At 30.3% G+C, this 23,893-nt stretch overlaps 4 protein-coding genes across 5 annotated transcripts in view; 3 read left to right on the top strand and 1 right to left on the bottom strand.

Annotated features, from left to right (window-relative positions):
* The first annotated feature begins 156 nt into the window (after nt 1–156).
* On the top strand, nt 157–4,266 carry LOC108775229 (vitellogenin-3). The gene is made up of 3 exons (XM_018541538.1): nt 157–202; nt 422–1,134; nt 4,002–4,266. Exons 1-3 carry the CDS (start codon nt 172–174, stop codon nt 4,242–4,244), a joined length of 987 nt encoding a protein of 328 aa, XP_018397040.1. The 5' UTR covers nt 157–171; the 3' UTR covers nt 4,245–4,266.
* Nucleotides 4,267–5,224: 958 nt separating this feature from the next.
* Nucleotides 5,225–10,242, top strand: LOC108775153 (uncharacterized). Of its 2 annotated transcripts, none has more exons than XM_018541443.1 (3): nt 5,225–5,294; nt 8,421–9,040; nt 9,872–10,242. In XM_018541443.1, exons 1-3 carry the CDS (start codon nt 5,264–5,266, stop codon nt 10,106–10,108), a joined length of 888 nt encoding a protein of 295 aa, XP_018396945.1. In that variant the 5' UTR covers nt 5,225–5,263; the 3' UTR covers nt 10,109–10,242. The 2 variants fall into 2 exon arrangements, with proteins under 2 accessions (XP_018396945.1, XP_018396952.1); XM_018541450.1 differs by having other exon boundaries at nt 5,281–5,298.
* Nucleotides 10,243–11,685: 1,443 nt separating this feature from the next.
* LOC108775203 (uncharacterized) lies at nt 11,686–13,993 on the top strand. Its single transcript, XM_018541507.1, has 3 exons — nt 11,686–11,733; nt 12,890–13,551; nt 13,731–13,993. The coding sequence occupies exons 1-3, from the start codon at nt 11,700–11,702 to the stop codon at nt 13,953–13,955; spliced, it is 921 nt and encodes a 306-aa protein (XP_018397009.1). The 5' UTR covers nt 11,686–11,699; the 3' UTR covers nt 13,956–13,993.
* A 3,095-nt stretch (nt 13,994–17,088) lies between these two features.
* The window catches only part of Fim (plastin-2 fimbrin), a 29,844-nt gene continuing 23,039 nt past the window's right edge, over nt 17,089–23,893 (bottom strand). Inside the window, exons 2-4 of the mRNA XM_018541413.1 lie at nt 19,864–20,294; nt 18,344–19,556; nt 17,089–17,533 (exon numbers count right to left, since the gene is read on the bottom strand). Of these exons, the coding sequence (XP_018396915.1) occupies nt 17,336–17,533; nt 18,344–19,556; nt 19,864–20,294 (1,842 nt within the window). The 3' untranslated portion in view covers nt 17,089–17,335. The remainder of the gene's footprint in view (nt 17,534–18,343; nt 19,557–19,863; nt 20,295–23,893) is intronic.

Genomic DNA, 23,893 nt, shown 5'->3' with positions numbered 1-23,893 from the left:
GCAATGTTCTAATCGCATCCAATACGGAAGATATCTGCAGAATTTAAGCGGAAATGATACTCCACGAAATTATTTTCAAGGCGATGACTATAAATTAAGACATTAAGATCTTTCCTATAAAGAGGAGACAGATGACAAGCAGAAGCATCAGTCAAAGTGAGGATATCAGCAATGTTAGTGACGATTCTGCCATTTTTCCTAGGTACGTTCTAAAAATTTGTTTTGTCGGAATTATTAATACAAACTTTATATTTCCACTTAATTCGTATCTCACAATCACATTTTTACAACATTATTTTTATTTATATCGATTTCGCTTAGTTGTCAAAATATTTTCATCTGATAAATAACAATTATTTTCAATTTTTTCTTTAACATTTGCGTAATGTTACATCTCTAGCTATCTTTTCGTATTATATAGTTGCAAATGTTACTGTCAATCGGCAATATGAACAAACCGATTGGGCGAGCTACATTTCGGAATGCACGTACGACGTTCTCGTGAACACATCTCTGGCTAACATTGTTCAGGAGAATGACAATTTCTGCGCTATGATTGCCACCGAACTCAAGTGCCGACCTAAGGGAGACGACAGTCTTAGCTGCCACTTCCAGAACTCTTCCATCAAACGTCCCGACCCGAAAGACAATAGATGCTCGAACGCGAAGGATTTTGTGCCTACGAGATATAAATTCGTAGGCGATGAACCCTTCGAAATCAGATTCAATTCGAAGGGTATTGAAAATCTGGTGGTTCACAGATCGATTCCTAGATGGAAGCTTGACATGATCAAGAGTATAGTCAGCCAATTGAATGTTGGTTTCGAGATGCAGGAACGTCGCGACAGATTTACAATTATGGAAAATTCAACAGTGGGTCACTGCGAAGTTGATGTTAAGATCATTCGTAAAAATCTGGATTCCCAGGAAAATGACGATGATTCTATTGAGGAGAGTGAGAAATTCGAGATCGGATTTATGCCGTCGAGCGTAGAACTCGCGCGTCCTTTAGTCATAAAAAGGCTCCAGGTAGAAAAAAACAGACAACCGAAAAGATGCCCACGAAGAATAATATACTTCTTTGGAAATGATGAGGATTATAGTCGCGGTGACAAGCAACTTTACATGGACATGGTACGATAAAGAAACTGTTTAAAAATATTCACTTTGATAAACAAAAAAGATAACAAACTCTTAATAATTTTCTAATGAAAACAAGTATTAATATATTTAAAACTTGATATAAAGGTATTGAAACTATATATGTATATATATAAATTTCTTATCTTGGAACATAAAAATTTTTTTACAGTAAATTAAATTAATATAACGATCAATAATCCAGCAATTTTTGGATTTAAAATAATACAATAGTTTCTATATTTAATAAGACATAAGTAATAAAAAGTTTCTGCTTACAGAGCCTTATATTCAGTTTGATTAACATAAATTATAAATATCTTTATCGTTATTCTATGATATTGGATTTCAAACAATTATCCAGATATTCATCCTTTTTCAGATTGTAAGACAATTTCTTGATACACCAATAATAAAATTTCATACGTCAAATTTCTAAATTTTATGTAATAAACTCTTCGTTTAACGGCGATATTCTCGTTAAATCATTAATGTTCCAATGCGGTCAGAAAAGTGAATTATCAATGTAATTAAACTCTCTTTAATCAGTAAAACTATACGTAATAAAAGAAGTAAATAAAATTGTGACATTTCTTATATGAAAGAAACTTATATAAGAAACCATGGTGTAAAACACGTTCTTTACATTTTAACATTAGAACAAAACAACAAAACTCACCAGTAACCAAGTTAAATCGTACTAAACTTCAGAATTAAAACTCTAATAATATAACACACGCAATTTCCAAGGATAACTGACAATGAGATGACATTGATATTTATACTTATTATATAAAAAAAGCTATAGTATATGCTGCAAAGCGTTTGCTATTGCTTATGTTGTGCAATTTCATGTATTAGGTTGACGCAAAAATAATGTCTATTTATTACTTTTCTGATTCCATTATTATGACAAACAGTTATTGATTGATCATAAATTGTTAATTGATTAATTCCTGTGCAATCTCTTGAGTGATTTTTAATAGATTCGCTTCAATAATTATCTTCAAAGTCATCGTCAATGACTGCAGACCATCTCTAACCCTTTTCATCTTCAAGACTGTCATCTCTGTTACGAAATTTTTGAAGCCATCAGTATACTGTCCGTTCGTTCGTAGTTTCCTAGCCGAATGTTTCATTAATTCTTCGACCCATTTTTGGTATTTTAAAACTTAGTTTGAGTTTATATTCAAAATATTCGGAATCGCTTCTCTTTTATACTTAATGATAATGATAATTGGTTGAAACGAAGTTAACATTATATTAAAAACAAAATTATACTAGCACATTTAACAAAGCGGAATCTGCGCTTTAAAATGATACAACATGACCCGATCGAATTCTTATTATAGAATAAAGCCTCCAAAGTTTAAAGTATTAAAAATTGACATTATTTTTACATCAACATAATAATATATCAAAATAAGATCCATCTAAAAATTCTATATCTTTTTTACAAGTTAGCCTCATTTTCTTATATAAATCATCACTTTAATTAATCTTTTATTGTAATTATTATATATTCAATGTCTAATATTTTCACCCTTTCCTAATTAAAAGTGTGATTTGTCTCCAGAATATGTTGTGTAATGACAGAATGGTTTGATGGATCTAATATAAATGGATCAAAATTAAAAAACATTTCAGAAAAAGAGTAAGTTTTTACACAATAAATTTTATATGATAAAAAATTCGATATCTTTATGAAAAATTATCGTACACATTTTTTTTGAAAAATGTTTAAAGCTTAGGATGCCTATTTTCAAATATTTTCGTATTAAATTTTGTTTGTTGATGTTTCATTAAACTGTAAGGCCATAATTCTACATTGTGCTTTTTAATTGTTTCCTGTTTCTTGCTGTTTGTCTCTGTTTGTCTCTTGTCTTCTTGATCAAAAAGGCAAGAGACAAATAGAGACAAACAGCAAGAAACAGGAAACAAAAAGCACATTGTAGAATTAGCCTAATGCCTTAAATTAAAACAAAAATATTGCAAAGATATCATTTTTTATTTTTATATATTATAACTTAGCTCAGAAACAGAATATCGTATACAAAAGATTCAAATGTACATTTAAAGCACTATCTTTACGCTTTAAAGTTTAAAATGCGTGGTCGAAAATCCGTGAGATTTTAATTTTTCGTAAAATGTAAGAAAATTATGAGTGCCTAATACTTTTGCACATGGCTGTATTATATCAAATTTCGTAATATAACCAGTAGCGGACACTTTGTATATACTGTAACTTTCCTTATATAAGTGTCCTTATATAAGAGGAATATCAGTGTCATCTCAGTTATCCTTGGGAATCGTCTGTTATTAGAGCTCTGTGCTCTGTTTCATTATCAAAATATGTTAAAATATAAAAAACGGGTTATACCATGGATTTAAGATTCTTTCATAAAAATGTTCCAATTTATTAATATTTTTATATAATTTTACTGATTAGTTTGATTACATTGATATATAATTCATTTTTTTAACCATATTGGAACACTAATTATTTAATCTCGCCGTTAAACAAAAAGTTTGTTATATATAAAAAAATTTAGAAATGTAACGTATAAAATTTCACTATTATATATATAATATAAACATGGTGTATCAAAAAACTCACAATATGAAAGAGGATGAATATCAATTGAACGCTAATATTGTGGAATAACAATAAAGGTTTATAATTTATTCTCAAACTGAGGAATGTCTTAAATATCGAAACAATTGTATTACTATATATCCAAAAGATGCTCGATTATTATTGTCATATTAATTTGATTTGCTGTGCAAACAATTGTTTTACACACAATTGCTGGCTTAAACAATATTTTTAAATCAAAATCTGTCTTTTTCTTTTCTTTCAGACTACTTCTATCAGTCATATCACGATCTCAAAAAATCAATTTGTATCCTACACAATATCGGAGGGTATAATGAAAACAGCAAATAAATCACGAATTATGTATCCTTATCAAAAAATAAGCTTAAAGTTGAAGCGAATAGATCTCATTGAAAGTTCGAAAATTTCATTGCCAGAGATCCAAAATCCAGCCTCGACAAGTCTATTTGCTTTTTTAAATTTGCAAACTGTTTCGAAAGACGAATAATTTGAAATATTGTTGTGTTGACGAAAAGCTAAGAAACTGTTTCACAGATTTATGTACAAAAATCAATTATAAAAATAATATTCTATAATCTATTATTAAATATTTCATTTCGTAGAACTTTTGTTTGTAAAATTTAACATTATTTAATTAAAAATACCAAAAAAAAACACACACATATACATATATATATATAATCTAAAATAAAATAATATAATTTTATTTATAGTACATAAGTTGTTAAACGCAATTGTAATAAAAAATTAGAATTGTTTAAGGTGAGAATAATGCAGCTACTAAAATTGACATTAATTCTTTGAATATCTTCTTGCTAAGTGTTCGCGCTGTATTGTCAGTGATTGTTCTCGCTACAATTCACATTCAAAGTGGACTAATTTGACTTCGTTTAAAGCTCGTGTGTAAAGATACTTCTGCAGCTTTTAACACAAATCTGTTTAAGAAATATTTACTGCTATAAAATATAATGCACTTTCAATGGATATGGTTATACTTACTTTTTGCCTAACAAAATATATTTGTCGTTACAATAAAAAATGATATAATATTACCTTACAATTATAATTACAAGATTAAAGTAAGAAAAACGCCTAATTTAATTTAAAGAATAAAATAAACATCTTCGAAATTAGTTTAAAATCTATTTGACACAATGTCATAAATAAACGCATTAGAATGAAATAAAAATTTTTCATTTCCACAGAATTAATTACAGTAATAATATTAACTTTATGTATAAAAAGTTTGGAGTTAATACGGTCTGTATGTTATATTATTTATATTATTATCTCATTATTTATGATCATATATGTATATGAACGTGCATACGTCATATGCGGTCATAATATACGGCATCCTGGGGTTCACTATGGACGCAAGCGCTGTTGAATATTATGCTGTTAAATTGTGAGTACGTTCTGATATAAAGGAGCGTACGAGTGTAAGAGGAGTAGTATCAACGTACGTGTAGAGTTGTAGGGTGTAGCAAGGCGCATTGTCGCGAGATGTACACCAGCGTGATCCCGTACTTCCTAGGTCGGTAAGCCATTAACAAGTATAACTACTTGAATCCACGTGCCTACCATTCAATGTTGCATTTGTGTTTATCTAAAGTTCTAAAAAAAAAAATAAAACTAAATAAAAATAACTTATCAAGGAAATTAAAATATAATTACATATCTAGATATTTATCGGCCACTAATTTGCTTTAAAGCTGTATGTTTTTTTAATATATGTATACAAACTTAATTTAAGCCTATACATCAATTTTTGAATAGTTTTGTTGAGAGAAGTTTAAAAAAAAATTCTTAAAATTTGGTTCAAATTCTGGATGCAAAAAGATTAGAAAAAAAAGAAAAAGAGTATATTATATATACATAATAATTAATGCAATAATATTGTATTATTAATATTAAGAAGTCCATATTTTATTATTATTGCTTAATTATTCATTATTAACATAATTAATGATTTCCCTCAGATAGCACAGAATATTTATATAATAAATATTTATAAATATTTATTATTATTCATTTTTTGAAATATTATATAAATATTTTAACAATTTTCTTGATCTTGATTAAAGATTTTAATAAGGCTTGTATAAATATTTTATACATATTTTATATATGCTTTATTCGAAAAAAGAAAACGTTATTAAAATATAAACTAAATGTTTTATATAATTATTTATGATAATCATAGATAAAGATATTTTTAGTAAATATTTTTTACTTAGATTATATGTCTTATTAAGCATTTTCATAGCATTTACTGTAATATATTAGATAGTAAACTTAGTTTCCGTGGATTTTTGCTTAAAAAAACACATTTATCTCGATATCAAAAGTAAAATATACATGAATCAAAGTATTTGCCCTCGCTATAAGTTATATATTTTTCCCATCTTTCGGGCAATAAGTGGATTCCGCAACGATAGAACAATTGATCTTTTGAAATAATCCATTTGTTGATCCATTTTCGCACATCCTCGTAATTTCTGAAGAGTGTATCCACCGAGCCGTGCTGCATCGATCGGAACAAGTAATAATAGTCTGAAGGAGCTAAGTCTGGTGAATACGCTGGGTGCGGGAGAACTTCCCACTCGAGCTGCATCAGTGTTTCCTTGTCAGCTTTTGCAACGTGTGGTCGAGCGTTGTCGTGCAAAAGCATAATTTAGCGTCGATTGCTGGCTACTGCCGCTGGCCTTTCTTCAAACAATGCTTCATTCAGACAGTTCAATTGTAATTGATATCAATCTTCCGTTTCTGATACTTTCGTTCGGTTTGAGTAGTTCATAGTCAGTGTTCGATCTTATCTGGATAAAATTATCTAGATGATCATCTAGATGAAATTTTGATGCCATCTCATCTTTATCTAGATAATAAAAATATTAATTATCTTTATCTGCATTTTAGATGAAAAAAAGTATCATCTTTATCTAGAATAATGTTTAGATACTTTGGTTCATATTTTACATTGCTAAAAATGTGAAAATATTATAATTTTTTCTTCTATGCAGTTAATGTTTACAGAAAAATTTTCAGCCTCAGGAAGAGAGTGAGTGCATCTAATATAGCATATATAATCATTCACATTGCTCTCAAATGATCTTTATTTATTCCTGCACTAGGACACTTAATTCTGATTGATTAACCCAGAGCTGCCCAAAGTCGGTGTTTTTTTTGCTCGTCTTCATTTTATATTTTAGTTTCAATTAACTAATTGCTATTTGTTACATATATATTTAATTCGAAGAAAATATATACAATAATTACATTTCGTTCAGTACTTAATTACCTTCCACATGTACGCTTGAAATGATTATATTGAAACTATGGATTAAAACTTAAAAACTCGATTTAAAAAAAAGTGCTCACTCTTCGATTTTAATATTTATTGCAAAATGGTCCTGAAATGTTCCAAAACCAATTCCAGAAGGAAAATCAGAGGTGCAGGAAAGTCAGGGTTGAATTCAATCGAGGACCACCGTGATTTTTTAATTATTTTGAGAAAAAACTGATTCTTAATTTATAAATAGTCTTAAAAATAAAAAATTATCTGGAATTTTTTAGATGAATTGTCAGATAAATTTATCTATATTATCTAGATTAATTTAAATGTAATCATCTTTATCTTATCTAAGATAAATTTCCAAATTTTCATCTTATCTTTATCTAGCTAATTTTAAAATCATCTATGCACAACACTGTTCATAGTAAACGACGCCTTGCATGTCCCACAAATGCAGAGCATTGATTTGTGACCATGGATATTTCGCTTTGGTGTAGATGTTGATGGTTGGCCGGGATCCACCCATGACTTTTGCGTTTGGGATTGTTAAAATGTATCCACTTTTCATCGCCAGTCACAATGCGCCACAAAAAACTTTCTTTCTTTTCTGTCTGGCGAGCAGAGAAATAGAGATGTTTAAAGCAATTCGCAATGGCAATTCGGTTAAGTCGTGTGGTACCCATTTTTCTTCCTTTTGAATCTTTCCCATTGTATGTAGACGTTTGGAAACAGCCATCGGAGTAACGTTTGATGTTGCAGACAATTGTTTGAGCTAAGTTTTCGTCTTCAAACTTTTTCGGTTAATCTGAGCATTGTTTATCATTTACATTATAACCATCACTTTTAAATCGCTGAAATCATTTTTGGCATATTCTTTACGATGGAGCATAATTACCATAAGCTTTGACAATAAGCGATTTATGAACTGCAGCTGCAGTTTTTTTTCAAATCAAAGCAATGAAGCGACACATGTCGAAAAAACAACTAGTCACGTTCCATGTTTAATAAAACAAAAAGCACTGTTCGAATGTCTAACCTTTAAAATGCAGCCAGTTTCAGATGTCAAAGTAAATTACACCTACAACTAGCATCAGCTAAATTTGAATCGGAAACTACCATAAGTTTAGCATTTAATATATAATAAATGTTTTATAATTCTTACAATAAATATTTATGATCTGTGTAATCTAAGACCACAAAATATTTACAAAGTAAATTAAAAATAAATCTTACAAATATTTTATAAATATTCTATAAATATTGTGTGCTGTCTTGATTAAAAAGTTGCATGTACAAAAATATATTTTTTTAGTAATAAACGACAGTTATTAATATTTAATTCAATTAAATTTTTCATCGTTTACTCAGCGGCCTACATAATCGTCAACGATACGTCGGAATGGACGTTCGGGCCGGAATACTCGTATGATTTCAACATGACTTATATAATAAGACCAGATCGCCACGACCCTCATGTCCATCAGATACAATTAATATCTACAGTAAAATGTCGTCCTAAACTAGCAATAGACACTTTATTCTGTCATTTGTATAATATTACGGAATCGGAAGTATTCGAGAATGAACACATGACGCGGGAAGCAAAAACGGAAGAAATATTTGAGATTAAATTTAACGAACACGGCGTGGAAGGCCTGTTGATCGAGCCACCATCTCGTATGGAAATCGTGAACGTTCTTCGAAAGATTGCCACTCAGTTTAACGTGATTATCGATCGGCAAAAAATTGGCATGCCGCAATATATGGCCAGAGAGAACTCGACAATGGGCGATTGCGCGGCCACGTACAAGATCATGCGTGAAGAATCTGATATTGACACGTTCAAGAAAACAGGTACCAATTTTGAGCTCAAGATATTACCATTGGACGATGCGAAACCTGGGACAACTCTCTTGATCGAGAAATCTCGAATGGGATGTATTAATCCACCGCGATATGTCGATTTTTCAAGAGGACTATTAGAAATGGTATGTATCTATATGTATACATATTATTAATATATAAAATATGCAGCGATACGAACCACTCTCAGATAATCTTGACATATGTTGTGAAGATCATCACTCTGATTACTCTGAGTAATCCTTGAACAAATGTTAGCTGTCATTCGATTGTCATCATTCGTTAAAAATTATTGACCAAATATTATATAATTTTTTGACACCCTATATAAAAAGTTAGAGGGAAGATGGGGTGGATCTGGCTTTGCGTGAAAAGTTTACCATACAAAAAATATGTTGTTGAAATGATAAAATTTGTTTGTCAATGTATGACCAACATTTTATTTTGTTGAGAATTTCAAATAATTTTGTTAACTTGAATTTTGTTATTGTACATTTTGTTGTCGTAATAAACTTGCGATAATAAACCTGCTTCGCGCGTGCATATAATTTAAATTTTGTTGCCATAATAAAATTCATTTGTCAGGATTATACAATAAAATCCAAAAAGTATTTTATACTGTGAACAAAACAAAAGTAACGAATTTTGTTATGATAACGATAGTTTATATTAAAAGAATATAATTTATTAAATATATTAATAAAACGTTTTTGTTTAAAGTTATTAGGACACCTTGTGTGTGTGGGTGTGTGTGTGTGTGTGTGTATAACAGAAATGAGACATTATTTCTTAAACTTTTTAATTAATAACTTTTTAATGAATAACAAGCGATGGCTAAAATCTATTAAAGATTAGTCAAGGTGATGACTTTGACAAAATATGTCAAGATCACCGTCATCGTAGGGTGATCCGTATCCCTGCATAATTAATAATTTTTGGCTTATACTTCTTTGCAGAGGAAATTTATCAGCAAAATACAGGTTAATTCAAACAAATTCGAAACTTCCACTGAATTCGATGGAATAGTAAGATTTCCGACTGAAAGCGAAATTGAAGCGTTATCGTTTACAGAAATAATGCAGATTAATCTAAATAGTATTGAACCTGCGCAAAATGAACTTCCGTCTCTGTCCTACGCCGAACTGATCGATTTAAATTTTAACAATGATATACCAAGCAATTATATAAATTAAAGCGACAATATATATTTAGATATTATCTCTGAAATATATATCTATATGTTACACATTGAAGGCAAGCTATACAATTTTCTGGTATTAAATATCTAATCAAATTAAATCTATCAAACTGTAAACAGAATCAAATAAACAGCATCTTGTATATAAAATAAAATTTTTCTTTTCGTCTCTGTCGATCCCTTATTAACTCTTATTGTCCACACGCGTTATCTTGTTTTCAATTCAAAAGACAAAAATTCGTATTTTTGGAAAATGTCCGCGGTTAAATAATTAAATCCCGGGACATTATTCAAACCCTAATAATAGATATTTCGCTGGATTACGGCAAGTGTACCTTACTAACAGTTTTAGCAAAGTCGTGAGTTATCATCGAACGCCCTGCAGGATTGGATGTAATCCAAAAGTGCGGCCTTTTTCAATGGATCGTAGACAATGCAATCGAGAGATTGAAACTAATACGAGTAGTGCGGTGGAAGAGACAAAACAATTATATCGTTGGATTTGCAAAAATCTAGTCCCTTGATTGATAAGTGGAATTCGTGATTGTCTAACACAAACACAATAGGGTATAGGCGACGGAGGTATGAACGTGGGATTAGAAAAACACACCAAAAATTCGAAAATATGTTCCACGTGATAGAGGATTTTTCGACTCAGTTTAGTCCGCTCTATCTACACAAAAGCGATTGGAAGAAACTCTCGATACACCCTGTATATATAATAGGTTTGAGATAACAAAAATCGCATAACTTTTCCTCTAATCCAATAAAATTCGTCCATTACTTTTTTCAATAGCAAGAAAACATTGTTGATATTGGTTCGATTGAAATTAGTGGTACGCGCTAAACTAGTTTTGCTTCCGGTTTTCGTATAGCCAAGTTCTAATGCCGTTTCAGAAAGCCACTAAACACCGATTAACCTAATCGATCGATTATTGCATTGAAACCAATCGCATTTGCATCAGCAGTCTTGACCAATTATGATTGACACTTGATCGACTGATTTGGTTAATCAGAGTTGGTGATCGGCCCTTAACCAATATTCACTAGCCATACGTTGGTAAAACAATATAGTATACATGAGATGCCATTTACAATATAAATTGGGAACTCATAAAATGTCTTTTTGTCAATCAAAATTTAAATGCCAGCTTAGCCTCGGTCTTCCCTATATTTTCTGAAAAAATCAAGCTTTCAATATTTTCAGAGACAGATTACTGAATAATTCATCCGAGAAAGTATAAACTATCATGTAATTTCGTTATGGATATGTCATGAAAAGATAATACTTCCTGCAACGAATTTTGGATACACTTTCGTATAAAAATTAGAACTTAAGTAATACACAAAATTTTAATTGTAACGCTCAAAAGTTTAGACTAGGAAATATGCAATTAGCAAATCTGTTAGAGGTCAAAAGCAAGTGGATTACATTTCCACGAAGTGTTCTAATATAATTGGCGCTGATGCGCCGGGTGAATTAAAATGAATTACATAATAAGAATGTCCTTAACGATATAAAGACAGTATAAAAGCGCTTTCAAGATTAAGAGTGGTGTCAAACCACGATTTACATATACGGCGATATGATCGTTGCAACATTTATACCATTCTTTTTAGGTAAGTCAACTGTTCATAAATTGGCATATCACATTTTAACTTATACATTTATTTATAAATTATATTCTTTCCCTTTCATGAAATTTAATTTTTAGTACAAGATGATTTTCTGAACCTTTGCTACACATGATGAATCGTTTGTGTCCCGAATTAATTTTCATTCATTTTATACAATGTAAAAATTATCAAGCTCACAAAGAACTCAAAAAATCTAGTAACTTTTCGAAAGTAGAGAGATTTCAAATTCTAAAACCCTTTGTTTAAATTTAAATTTCGTTCATTTTTTACGAAAATGTATATACAATTTTTAACTAGAAAATTGAAACGAGTTTTCCGAAAACACACACAAAACCTAATATATTATTACAAAAGACAATATGAAATTTATTGTATTTGTATTCCTGTGTTGTGCAAATTTGTGAAAAATTCTTTTTTTTAGTCGTTAATTCGTTATTGTGGGAGATTGGTGTTTCAGAGACTTAGCAATTCTTGGTTGGGGCATGAAAGCAAATTTTAGCGTAAAGTGCAAAAGGCATTCCATTCGTAATGTTTCCATATATGTGGCAATTCCTTGTTAGACAAGAAATGTATATAATCAGCGCATGTATATAATCATCGTGTGTTATATTTTAATTTTAAAATTTTTGACTGCGATTCAATCATCAATTAGATATATGTAGATAAATTATTGTACACTAATAAGGACTCTAATCGAGAGTTGAAACGTTTGTCGTTACTGTCTTTATAATAAAAAATTTACTCACACATCAACTTGTAGTAACTTTTATAGGCTATATTTATTTCTATTTAATACAAAAAAATTATTAAGTGTTTCTCACATACAACATACTCCAGAAAACATATTTACAAAGTTGTATATTTAAAAAAAATAGGATAAAAAGATAGAGACCATCATTTAGTTAATGTTTTTAGTTAAAAAAAAAATGCGCAGGACACAAATGATCTAATCGTGTGTATAAAAGGTTAAAAAAGAATTTTTTAATAGTATATTTTTTTTTAAAATCGATAATAAATATGTTATAAATATGTAATGAAATATAAAACCGCGATAAATAATAAGTAAGATTAATAGCCTAGCAATAAGAATGATATTGTTTTACAAAAATTGCTTCATAAAAATTTTAATATTCTTTAGCCGTGCAACTTCCTATCGAGGATGGTGCGTGGCCGTATGGACCCGAGTACATCTTCACTGTTCACATGAATGTGACGGGGATACCACAGTGTCCTCGTCCAGCATGCGGTAATCCGTCCGGTTATCGTATCACCTCTCGGTTGCATTGCATCCCGAAGACGAATGATACTCTGAGCTGCAGCTTTAGGTATGTCGACGGCTTTGATTTTGGTATGATCGGTGAGGAAGACAATGTCGTGAACCGACGCAGAAATATCACTGATGCGCCTATCGAGCTATTTTTCGACGAGAAAGGCATCGAGAATATCATCACAAGCCAGCTGACGCGTATCTATGACCTCAACATCTTAAAGATGGTGGCCGAGCAGCTGCATCCTGGCAACAATTTTAATAATATCGGGGATGGCACATTTGAGGATGAAACTACATCCACCATAGGCAGATGCAACGTCACCTTCGATGTGTATCATCATTCTGGGGCTGAAAATGCGAATAAGACACGATTTCGATTAAAACTATTACCGCCGAAATTGCGTATGACCTCCACAGAGACTCTTGTCATCGATAAACAGACGAATCTTAATAATTGTAGCTGCTACGCAGACAGTTACTTTCGCAGATATGGTGATACGGTTGTTTATCAACGCTTGCAAGCGGATTTAGTAAGTTATCTACTCGACGATAATATACATAATTGTGAATAGTTTGCTTATGTTTTTAATGATCGCTTTTAACAAATTCAATTTGTTTTCAACATTTTGTATCAATTTTTGGCTTCGTGTTCGAAAAGAAGCGTAAGATCAGAAATTATTCTTAATTTATTATATTTGTCATTTTTTAGGACGTTATGATTAGTCATATGGAAATCAGTGAAACGAGTTTTAGTTCGTCTACAACAAGGAAGGGTACATCGGTTTCAAACCACAAGACATACAATATAATTGAAATTACAAAAATAATCTTGGAAGACATTCAGCCTGCCACGAGAGACCCGCCCGCGATCGTGAAACCGGGCGAGACCAAGATTCTTGCTAATCATGACATAAGTAGTATTTCTACTTTTTAATAATAATGATTAAAAATGCTAATGTTATGAAAACAATTATACAAAATAATACATAAAATTTACTACACGCGTATATATTATATGCATAATAAAAAAGTAAAAGCTTATTATGGAAATGTATATATATGTACATAGTGATAAAATAAACAGAAAATAATTTAATTTAATCAACCGTATTTTTTAAATTATTTCTTCAAAAGTTCAATTACATATTATTATTATTAATATTAACAGCAATGTAATAAAACTACTAAATAGTAAATGCACATAGTAAATTTTTTTATTTATATTACGCATACATTAAATTATAACTAGAATGATGGACGCATGTTCACGTACACACACAATATGGAATGTGCGTGTATGTGTGTGTATACGCGCATATGTGTTATGTATGAAAAATGTATACGTATACAATAATCATCATAAATTGAGAATTATTCAATGATTGCGATACTTAATTCTAATTAGTCAAATTGCAAATGGCCCTTGAGAATTTTTGAATCGCATGATCGCACAGAGCTAATGCAAACGTAATTTTGTTTTAATTTAAGTTACATTATAAGTTTTACTTTGGAGCTTTAACTCAATTTTTTTCCATATTTATATGAATGTGTAGTAATAATCCATACGTCCACATGTATTTACTTCGCTCTTGAAATGATAATGCACCTTGACATTAATAAATTTTAATACTTTCAGATAATGAATTTAATAGTCACAAAAATACCAATTTGGAGAATAGAAATAATTTATGCAAATCACGATAACATGCATTGCACTTAATTCATTGTAAATAATTTTTCACATCTTCTAACGTAATTATACACTTGATATCCGTTATAATTAATAGTTGATTCGTCATAATCTAAGTCAACTACACAATTGTAAATGCAAGAAGAATACTAAATTTTTAATAAACCTCATTTAATATCCATCCCTTTAAAATTTAGCGCACAAAAATTAATTACACAATACAAATGAGGGAAGGAGTTCATCCAAAAATATTTCTAAAACATCTTATCAATCTGAGCTGAATTATAATGCTTAAATAATATTTCGATATAAATTTATATACATATTCAGTTTTATATGAATTCATACCAAAATATTATTTATAAAAATGTATTTTCATGTTATTTTCAACGTTGAATTGAATGGTGTAAAAATAAATTATTAATATTTTTCCAGCTCTCAATCCAGTTCGAATCTATAAGGCCTTTTCGTTACTTATTGTGTATTCATATTACGGTCTTATTTTACATTGTTTGTTTCTAAAAGAACTTTAATCCATAACGAATCTTGCAATTGAATCTTCATTTGATTAGAAAAGAAGCGCTAATTTTTTTAAAACAATTATTTTCTCAATCTATACATACATATACTTACGCTATGTGTAACAATAACACATTGTAAAGTTACACAAAACCAAAAGAAATTTGTAATTTTAATTGTTTCATTCGCAGATGACAATATATTGTTTTATTATTGTTTTAGATTCATAAGTATGTTACGATTCAAATCGAATTATATTATGAATCTATTGTAAATATTAAATCATCAAAATCAATTTTAGACTTCAATACTTACAATGGCACAATTACAATTACTTTTGTGCGTTAACATGATAACATAATTATTATTCACTGTCGTCCATTCACGAAATACACAATCAGTCATTAACTATACCTTTCGAATATGCATTATGTCGAATATATGAATAGAAGTTATTGCCACGCTAGTGAGAGAGCAGATTTCATGAGAAAAGTATCGAAAGGCCTTCTTCTTCCTATTACAGGAATTAATTCTTGTTTAAAGCTGGACAAGGTGTATAAAAAGTCATTCTCGATGTTCTCGTATAATACGCATAGAAAGAAATATAAAGTGTATAGTTTGTACAGTCATTGTAAATTACGTTGGATACAAAATTCGTTCATATAATATTAATGTGCAAGAAAAACAGTCAATCAAAAAGTTTTAGACCGTTATGACATATAACCCTCTGATTGAATACTGTGTGTCACCGAGAGTGTATAAAACAATCATTTAAATAGATCACAAATCTCTTACAACTAGATTATCAGATACGTATCTGTGTATTTCGTGTTAAGTATATATTCTATGACTGTACTGTGTAAACTGAGTGTTAAATTATAATATGTAGCACGTATTTTCAAAATAAAATGATTTATCTACATAAAGTGTATACACAGGATGGTACAAAACTTCAATTTCTTTGAAGAGAAAATTCCCGCAAAAATTATTATTTTGCAAAAAATAATAATTTTAAGGGGATCAATGATCTTGTTAACCGAAAAAAATGACCGAAAATTAAAATTTTTCTAAAGAAATCTATTAGGATCTTAAGTTGTGACCAATGTTTGCTTCGACTAGGATAAGAGAATTTCAACATATCAATATTACGATTATTCATAGTTTCTGATAACAGTTCTTATTCTCTGTTGAAATTTTTATTCTCTGTTCCAGTTCTTATTCTTTGTTCCTATTTCTTGATTGTGCGCAATGCGCAGCCCCTTATTTTAAAATGGCCATATTGGTCACAACTTTTAAAATTGATATCGGAATACCCTGTACATTCTGAATCTTTGAGCATGCGCTTTGAATATTTTTCAATGGTTTCTAGCATATTTTCTATACTTGTTTCACTTGAGTACTCGATGTAAATTCGATTTTTACAAACCTGATGTATATGTATAATGTGAAATGATATGATTGCATAAACAATGAAGAAGGAGAATTCCACTTTGCACAGTAAGATACGATAAGCCGCACGTAGTAGAAAAGTGTATAAAATAAATAGTGCCGATTCAAGCGACTTACTCATAATCTATACTCTTCTTATTTTATAAGTAAATACATTTTCTGGCACGAAAAGTATCAGTACTCGATACCGTAAATCTTGAATACTTAGATCAAAATTATTATCGCCGTTTTATAGCCTACTTAAAAATTATTTTAAATTTCGAAATCTTATATCGCATTTAATTGACTATTAATGGACATATTCGTATGCTTTAATCAAAAAATATCCAGACTTTATAGTAATAATATAATTTCTTATACCAAACATGATCTTAACAGTTCTTGTTATGTACTTCGTTCTTTTAACAAACAAACAGAGATCAAATAATACCTCGTCAGGATTCCGAAGGAGTTCTCCTTCTCATTTCATGATTTTTTCCTAGCTGTAGTAATCCCTAATATTCTCTTCAAAAACAAGTTAACTTAATCTACGTATGTACAAATATTACGCTCATGGAAAAAGCGTGATGTGGCGCGATCCGATCAAAAGTTCTTGTATACAAAAGGTAAACGGCACGTGTTAGGCGGAACAACGCGATGATGGACTGATGCCGACATTATTGGCCGTTATTTATGTTGTTCTGTTGATTTTTCACAGAATCCATATTCGGCATGTAGTCCATCGCCATCAGACAGGCAAATACCGTCATCACCATCTTCGGTTTCACCTCGGTAATGTCTTCCGGTAACGCGTAGACACGTGCACCGCACTTTCGCGCCAAAGATATCGCATACTTCGCATTGTCCAGATTCTCCTGCACAATGAAAAAAAACAACAATTGTTGATTAGTCACACTAACAATGAGGCGTCAAGAAGGATTGATTCATCTAGAACGTTCCACATTTTCGCGTAATCGATTGGCTTTCAGCTTTGAACTATCGTGAGTAATATAAGCGGAAAATTTCTAATTTATTGAACATAAATTATGGATATAACTAATATCTATGAGCATAAAAACAAATTTTTGAAGACTAAAGGAAACGATTTGTAAGTATAAATGATTTGAATTGATTGCTGGATAATTGATAGAAATAAGTGTTTTTCTACTAATATATATTGTATGTAATGAGCGTTTGACTTGCTGAGAACTTTATATAATTAAAAATTATTTTTATCGATCAAAACGAAAATCTAAGATCTTGGATTTATTAGATTTCACCAATATTGTATGTTATAAAAGATTAAAAATCTGCCAATGTTTTTAATAGCTTCTAGATGCTTTATGAAGTTTTTGAAATTTTATTTCCTCCTTTCATACTATGAGCAGTACCTCCTTTAAAATTACAAAAAAATCGACAATGTTCAATTCAAATTTATCAAAATTATTTTTGTGCAATTCAAAGTCTTGCAAGATTTAATTAGCTTGCATTATGAATTGAGGCCGGTAAAGTTCAATATTAATAATATACGCTGACGTAAGACAAAGGTAAGCTTAACATAAGCGTGGTAGGATCAATCACTTCTATAGAAATAATTATTATTACGATACAAATCAAATTAACCTTGACATTAACTCAGAATACGAGCTCTAAAAATATGAAGAAGGAAAAAGCGGAATTCTTACATGTTCAGTACCACCCTCCTTAATGAGATTGTAGTTAACCGAGCCCGGCTTGATGGCTTCGATGAGATCGAGAACGACTTTGCCATCCGCTATTGAGTAATCCTGAAATCCCTTGATACTGCTTTTTCCAGCCGCTTGGAGTTTAGAATTCACCCATTTAATAATTTCTTTCTCTACAGCATTTCCTTGGGTTCCAGCCAAAGATGTCAGAATTGACAATGTGTACGATCTCATCAATTGCCATATCAGGGCCAACGTCAAGGTCGCATTTCCATCGTTGATATCCTGTCCGGCGATGCCCACAAGCGAGAAGTTCATCTGCTTACCTAACTCGACAGCGTAATTGCAGTTTTCTAATGTTTCCATAAACTTCCGAAGTTTTGTGAATTTCTTGTGCACTTTATTCCAATTCACAGTGCCTGGCTTGATGATATCATACAACTGAAAAATTACCAGACCATCAGCGAGATCTGAGTAGAGCCAGTTGACATGTGGCGATACGCCCATTGAGTTCATCCAGTTTCTATAGGTTTTTTCTTCTCGCGTCTCCTCTAAAGATTCTAAACCTTCGATGTTGCTTTTTGGCTTATCTAATCCAGGGTAATTGTTAAACATATTGGCGACGAAAGCTAAATTGAGCTTATAAATACCATTCACAACATCGCTAGGCGTCACAAAACTACGACAACCCAATTTTGCAGCTTGTTGAAGCATAATCTCCGCCCTAGACATGTGATTCGGTTCCATCAAGGCTTCTAAGGTAACTCCAGCCGAGTTGGGTGCAATTTGTTTGATGAGATAAGTATAAATCTCAGAATCCGTAATGTCAGATTGGAAGTTGTTGCATCGCCTGGCGATGCCAGCATTCTCCAAGTGATGGTTCACCCATCTGAGAAGAATGGCCTCTGGAGATAACTTCAACAAATCTTCAATTCGTTCACCTTCCTGCAGGAGAGTAGCTAAACCAGGGCAGTTCTCGAGAGTAATCTGGTTAAATAAGCCGATCCGGATGATCTGCCAAAGCAAACCTAACACCAAATGGGGCGAACCTTTGGTGAGATCATGGGCATCGATGTTTATAATGTTGCAGCCAATAGCTTGTGCTGAAGACAGTGCTAGCGTCAAGTTTTCATGTTTCTTGTATAATGTCAGATTTTTCTTGTTGATTGTGCGCTCGTCAATGGTATCCGGGCAAGAATGATTAATTATTTTACTGAAAAATAGATGCAAAATTAATTTTTAATAAGTTAATCAATTTTAGAGTCACTTATCAATCGTAAAATAAATTGATAGAATTTCAATATTATTATATTTAAAAATTAATATCGAAATTTATGGATGCTTGTTAGTTCCAGATATACTTTTTATTGCTTAATAACATTATTTATCAATTTAAATATTAAAAAAAAATACATATATTCCAATAAAATTTTAAAATAAAAAATAAATTTAAAATAAAAATAAACAAAAAGAGATAACAGAAGACTGGATAAGACTGGATAATAATACATTGTACACACCAGAGTAATATGCCATCCTTGACCTTGTCATAGAGTGTTTTTCCTTCGGGATCGATAGGCAGCAGGTGCTTTAAGTCGGGATCGTGCGACAGATTAGTGTTTATCCAATCGCTGAATGCCAGTTGTTCCTCAAGTCTGACAGAATGCGTGGTTCCTTCGCTGGACGCCTCGGAAATTCCACCCAAAGTTTCAAGATTCTCCTTTTTCGACACGACTTGCTTGAACGTGGAGCCAAGTTCGTTGGCTTTGAGCTCTTTGCAGAGCTTTTCGAACTCCTCGAAGGAGAGCCGACCTTTATGCTCTAACCGCTGCTTATCATCGTATTCCTCGATCATCTGACGTACTTTGTAGCCCGGCATTTTGAAGCCGCAAACATCCAAAGCATTTCGCAACTCGGTAACGTTAATGAAACCATCTCCATTCGCATCAATCTATCCGAAAAAGGAAATCATTAGTCTTTTCATCGTACTTTTTTTTGTACAGTCAATAAAAGTTTTTTTATTTAAAATTCGATAAAATTATATTATGAAAGAGATTTAAAAACCATACAAAATATTTATCCTTCTTTTTTAATTTAATTAAAATTTCTTAAAATTTAATTAAGAAGTTTTCTTTGCGTTGAAATCCATTGCATTGATATCAGTGTGATTTACAAGAGAAACAAAACTTTTTCTTTTATCTTCATTTATAATAATTTTTCGTAAAGCTACTGCTAAATGATAATAATGTTAGATAATGTCTGATAAAATCAAACTTACAGTAATATCACTCTTGATAACATTGTGCAATATATGACAGTAGTTTTTCTATAATGCGATTTCCGTCACGCAGAAAGATATATATTTATTACAAAAGAGAAAAGAGAGGATAATTGTGTACATAATAAAATATAATTAATTTAATAATTAAGATTGAACGTAACAAATATCAACAAATTTCATAAAACATCGCGAATAAGAGATAATTATAATAAAATGGATGTGAACATTTACCGATTTCAGAGAGTTTTTTAATGTATTGTAGTAGATATACACATCACACTCATTAATTTTCTTTTACAAGAAGTAACAAAGGAAATGTAAATTTTATATAATTTGTGTAATAATTTAGCAATTATACTCAAGTAATTAACAAGCGAGCACATTTATTCTTTTTTGATGTTTTGTTGTTTAAATTAATTTAAATGTAATTATGATGAATAATACAAAATAAACAATTTGCAAGATTATTTTAATTACTTTTCGCATAATTATACGTCTGCCGTTAAAATCCCATAAGAAATGGATTACACAAGAAATGCATCTACGCAATTCTCGCAAAGTCACAAGGCTTATCGCAAAAGTAATTCAGGTCATGAAAAATTCTGCTAGAAAATCCGCAAACATATCTATGCATCATTCCTAGACATCATTTTCACGCGAGAACAATGAGCATACGGTAAAGACATAAATGTAAGCGGTGTATTTCTGAGAAGATGATGGACTTGCATTGGAATTAGTCGACAGTTCTTTATGGGAAATGCCCCCGAAAAGTATATGTACCGTTAACTAATTTATATTTCATATTCTTCGTAAAATATATAGAAACTCTAAGTCTTTGATGTCGCTTTTTTTCAATTACAAGAGCTTAATCTAACAAAAAAAATGTATATTGAATTGGAGAAAAAGTCTTTTTACATATATACGTAAAAGGACCTTTATTTTACAATATCTTCGTTAAAAATAAACGTAATTTAAATTTAAAGAAAGGGTTTTAAAGATAAAAATCTCTATTTTCAAAAAATTACTGTATTTTTTGAGTTTCTGTGAATTTGGTAATTTTTACATATAAAAAACTACGAGATAAAAAAGATAAAAATTTTTTTTCACTTTGTGAGTCTTTTATGTGCCTAAAAAAAATTTGCGAAAATTTTCGACTATCTATTGTAAAAGCTTGAAACTTTCCCTACAAAATCATTTTTTAAAATGTTTCTACGGTTTTTTGTTCCTTCGAGTTATTCGCGAATTAAGTAAAGAAAGAAACACGCACACATTCTAATGTTGATTGCTCATAACTCCATTAAAAATCATCATACCGCAATTAAAAAAACAGATTCTGAAACTTTGCTCTATCAAACGATACAATTGCAACAAAAATCTCGTAATAAATGATGAATTGGGGACGCAATAAATGGAGAAGGATCCTTTTATATATATATATATATGTATATGTAAAAGAACTTTTTCCCAATCCAAATTTAGAAGAAAAAATTATCATTTTTTCTACCCATTTCTATTCAAACGTTTATCACACGAAATTTATTGGAGATGTGTTGAATCTTAGCTACAGAAATTGAAGAAAATAGAGGCTGAGTGCACTCACTAACTTAAATAGCTCCCGAAAATCCTTAAAGTATTCCAGCACGACGTCCAATCTTTTCATGTCACAAATTTCCATGTTGAGAAAAAAAAGGTTTTGTTCCGTAGAAAAAGGATCAAACTGTTACGACAGACTAGAACATACTGAAACTGTCATCGAGGACTTATCAGTTTTATCGATCGCGTAACGAAGTGGAACATAAGTGAAATATCGAATAGAATATCCACAGAAGCATCACTCGGTTATGATAACACAATAACATTAAAAAATGTTATCATGACTTTATCATAATCACAATCAAGCAATTAGAAATAAAATATATCTCATATATCTCAAAATTAAAAACTTTGATTTATTTAATTAAAAAAAAAACGCGAGAGAGTATTGTGTAAATCATTTTATTTTATACAATCATATTTAACTCTCACATTAGTTCTCCTAATTATATTATTTTTAAATCTGTAAGTTCTATTAATTTTTTATTATTTTGTAACAAAATGTGTATCAAAGTGTATTATAATATTTTCTAATAATTAATTTTAATTATTACATAATAAGACAAAATATATATATTATATATATATAAAACAAATATATATATACATATATAAACAAAATTCTCATTTCGTTTAAAATTAAACGTCATTCGCAGTGTTATCTAGATAAAATTATTTAGATAATCATCTAGATGAAGAAATGGCTTTATTTTATCTATATCTACATCATTAAGAATATAGATTATCTTTGTCTTATCTTAGATAAAAAAAAATGTTATCTTTTTCAATTTATCTAGCAGAAGAGTACTATAAGAAATTTCTATGTAAACAATCAACCTCCAGTAGTAGTAGTTATAAGGACTTTCTTTGTGATATAGACAAAAAAATTGGGATTAGTTCGACACCAGTCATTCAAAGCAACATTGAAGTATTTTCATATTTAGAAAATAAATCAAAAGAATTAGATATTCTGATTTATATCCACACATTAAACACATTTTTTTTTAATAATATAACACGTCATTGCTATCATCAGCGCCAGTAGAACGTCTTTTTAGTTGCGGACAACAAATATTAATTCCACGTAGAAACCGTTTATATATCAGATGATATATTTTGTGTCATTTATCTTATCTATATCTAGATAATTTTATAAACATGGAAATGGCATTGTTTATAATGTTTTTAAAGAAAGAGTCCTTTATTTGTTCTATTTTTGTTTTAGATAATTTTAATTATCTAAGCTCAACACTGGGGTCATTTGTTACAACAGATGGCAGGCAAGTTTCTAGAGGCGAGTTTCACGGCTTTTTGATTAAGCATCTGGTAAATTCATCAGCGCATAACTAATACGTTAGTAACATAATCAAATAACCAAATTTTATCGTGTTTCAACATTAATAGTAGAATAAATACCGAGAAATATTTATAATACATACAGTTGCAGCGTTCAAAAAACATTCAACTTCATACGTAATATATTTGATTTAAATTTGTAGAAATTTTGCAGTACTAAATATACTGCAAAAAGTACGAAAAAATATTTAAACATTTTTTTATGGAATAGCGATAATAATTCTAGTGATATTTTATTTTTATAGCAAAAAGCAGATATGTTATCTTATACTTTCATACTTATCAAAGTACGCAAAACTAGGATAAAAAATGGATTAATC

This window comes from Cyphomyrmex costatus, unplaced genomic scaffold (genome assembly GCF_001594065.2).
Source record: "Cyphomyrmex costatus isolate MS0001 unplaced genomic scaffold, Ccosl1.0 scaffold106, whole genome shotgun sequence".
NCBI lineage: Eukaryota > Metazoa > Arthropoda > Insecta > Hymenoptera > Formicidae > Cyphomyrmex > Cyphomyrmex costatus.
This window is presented reverse-complemented; position numbering and strand designations above follow the sequence as displayed.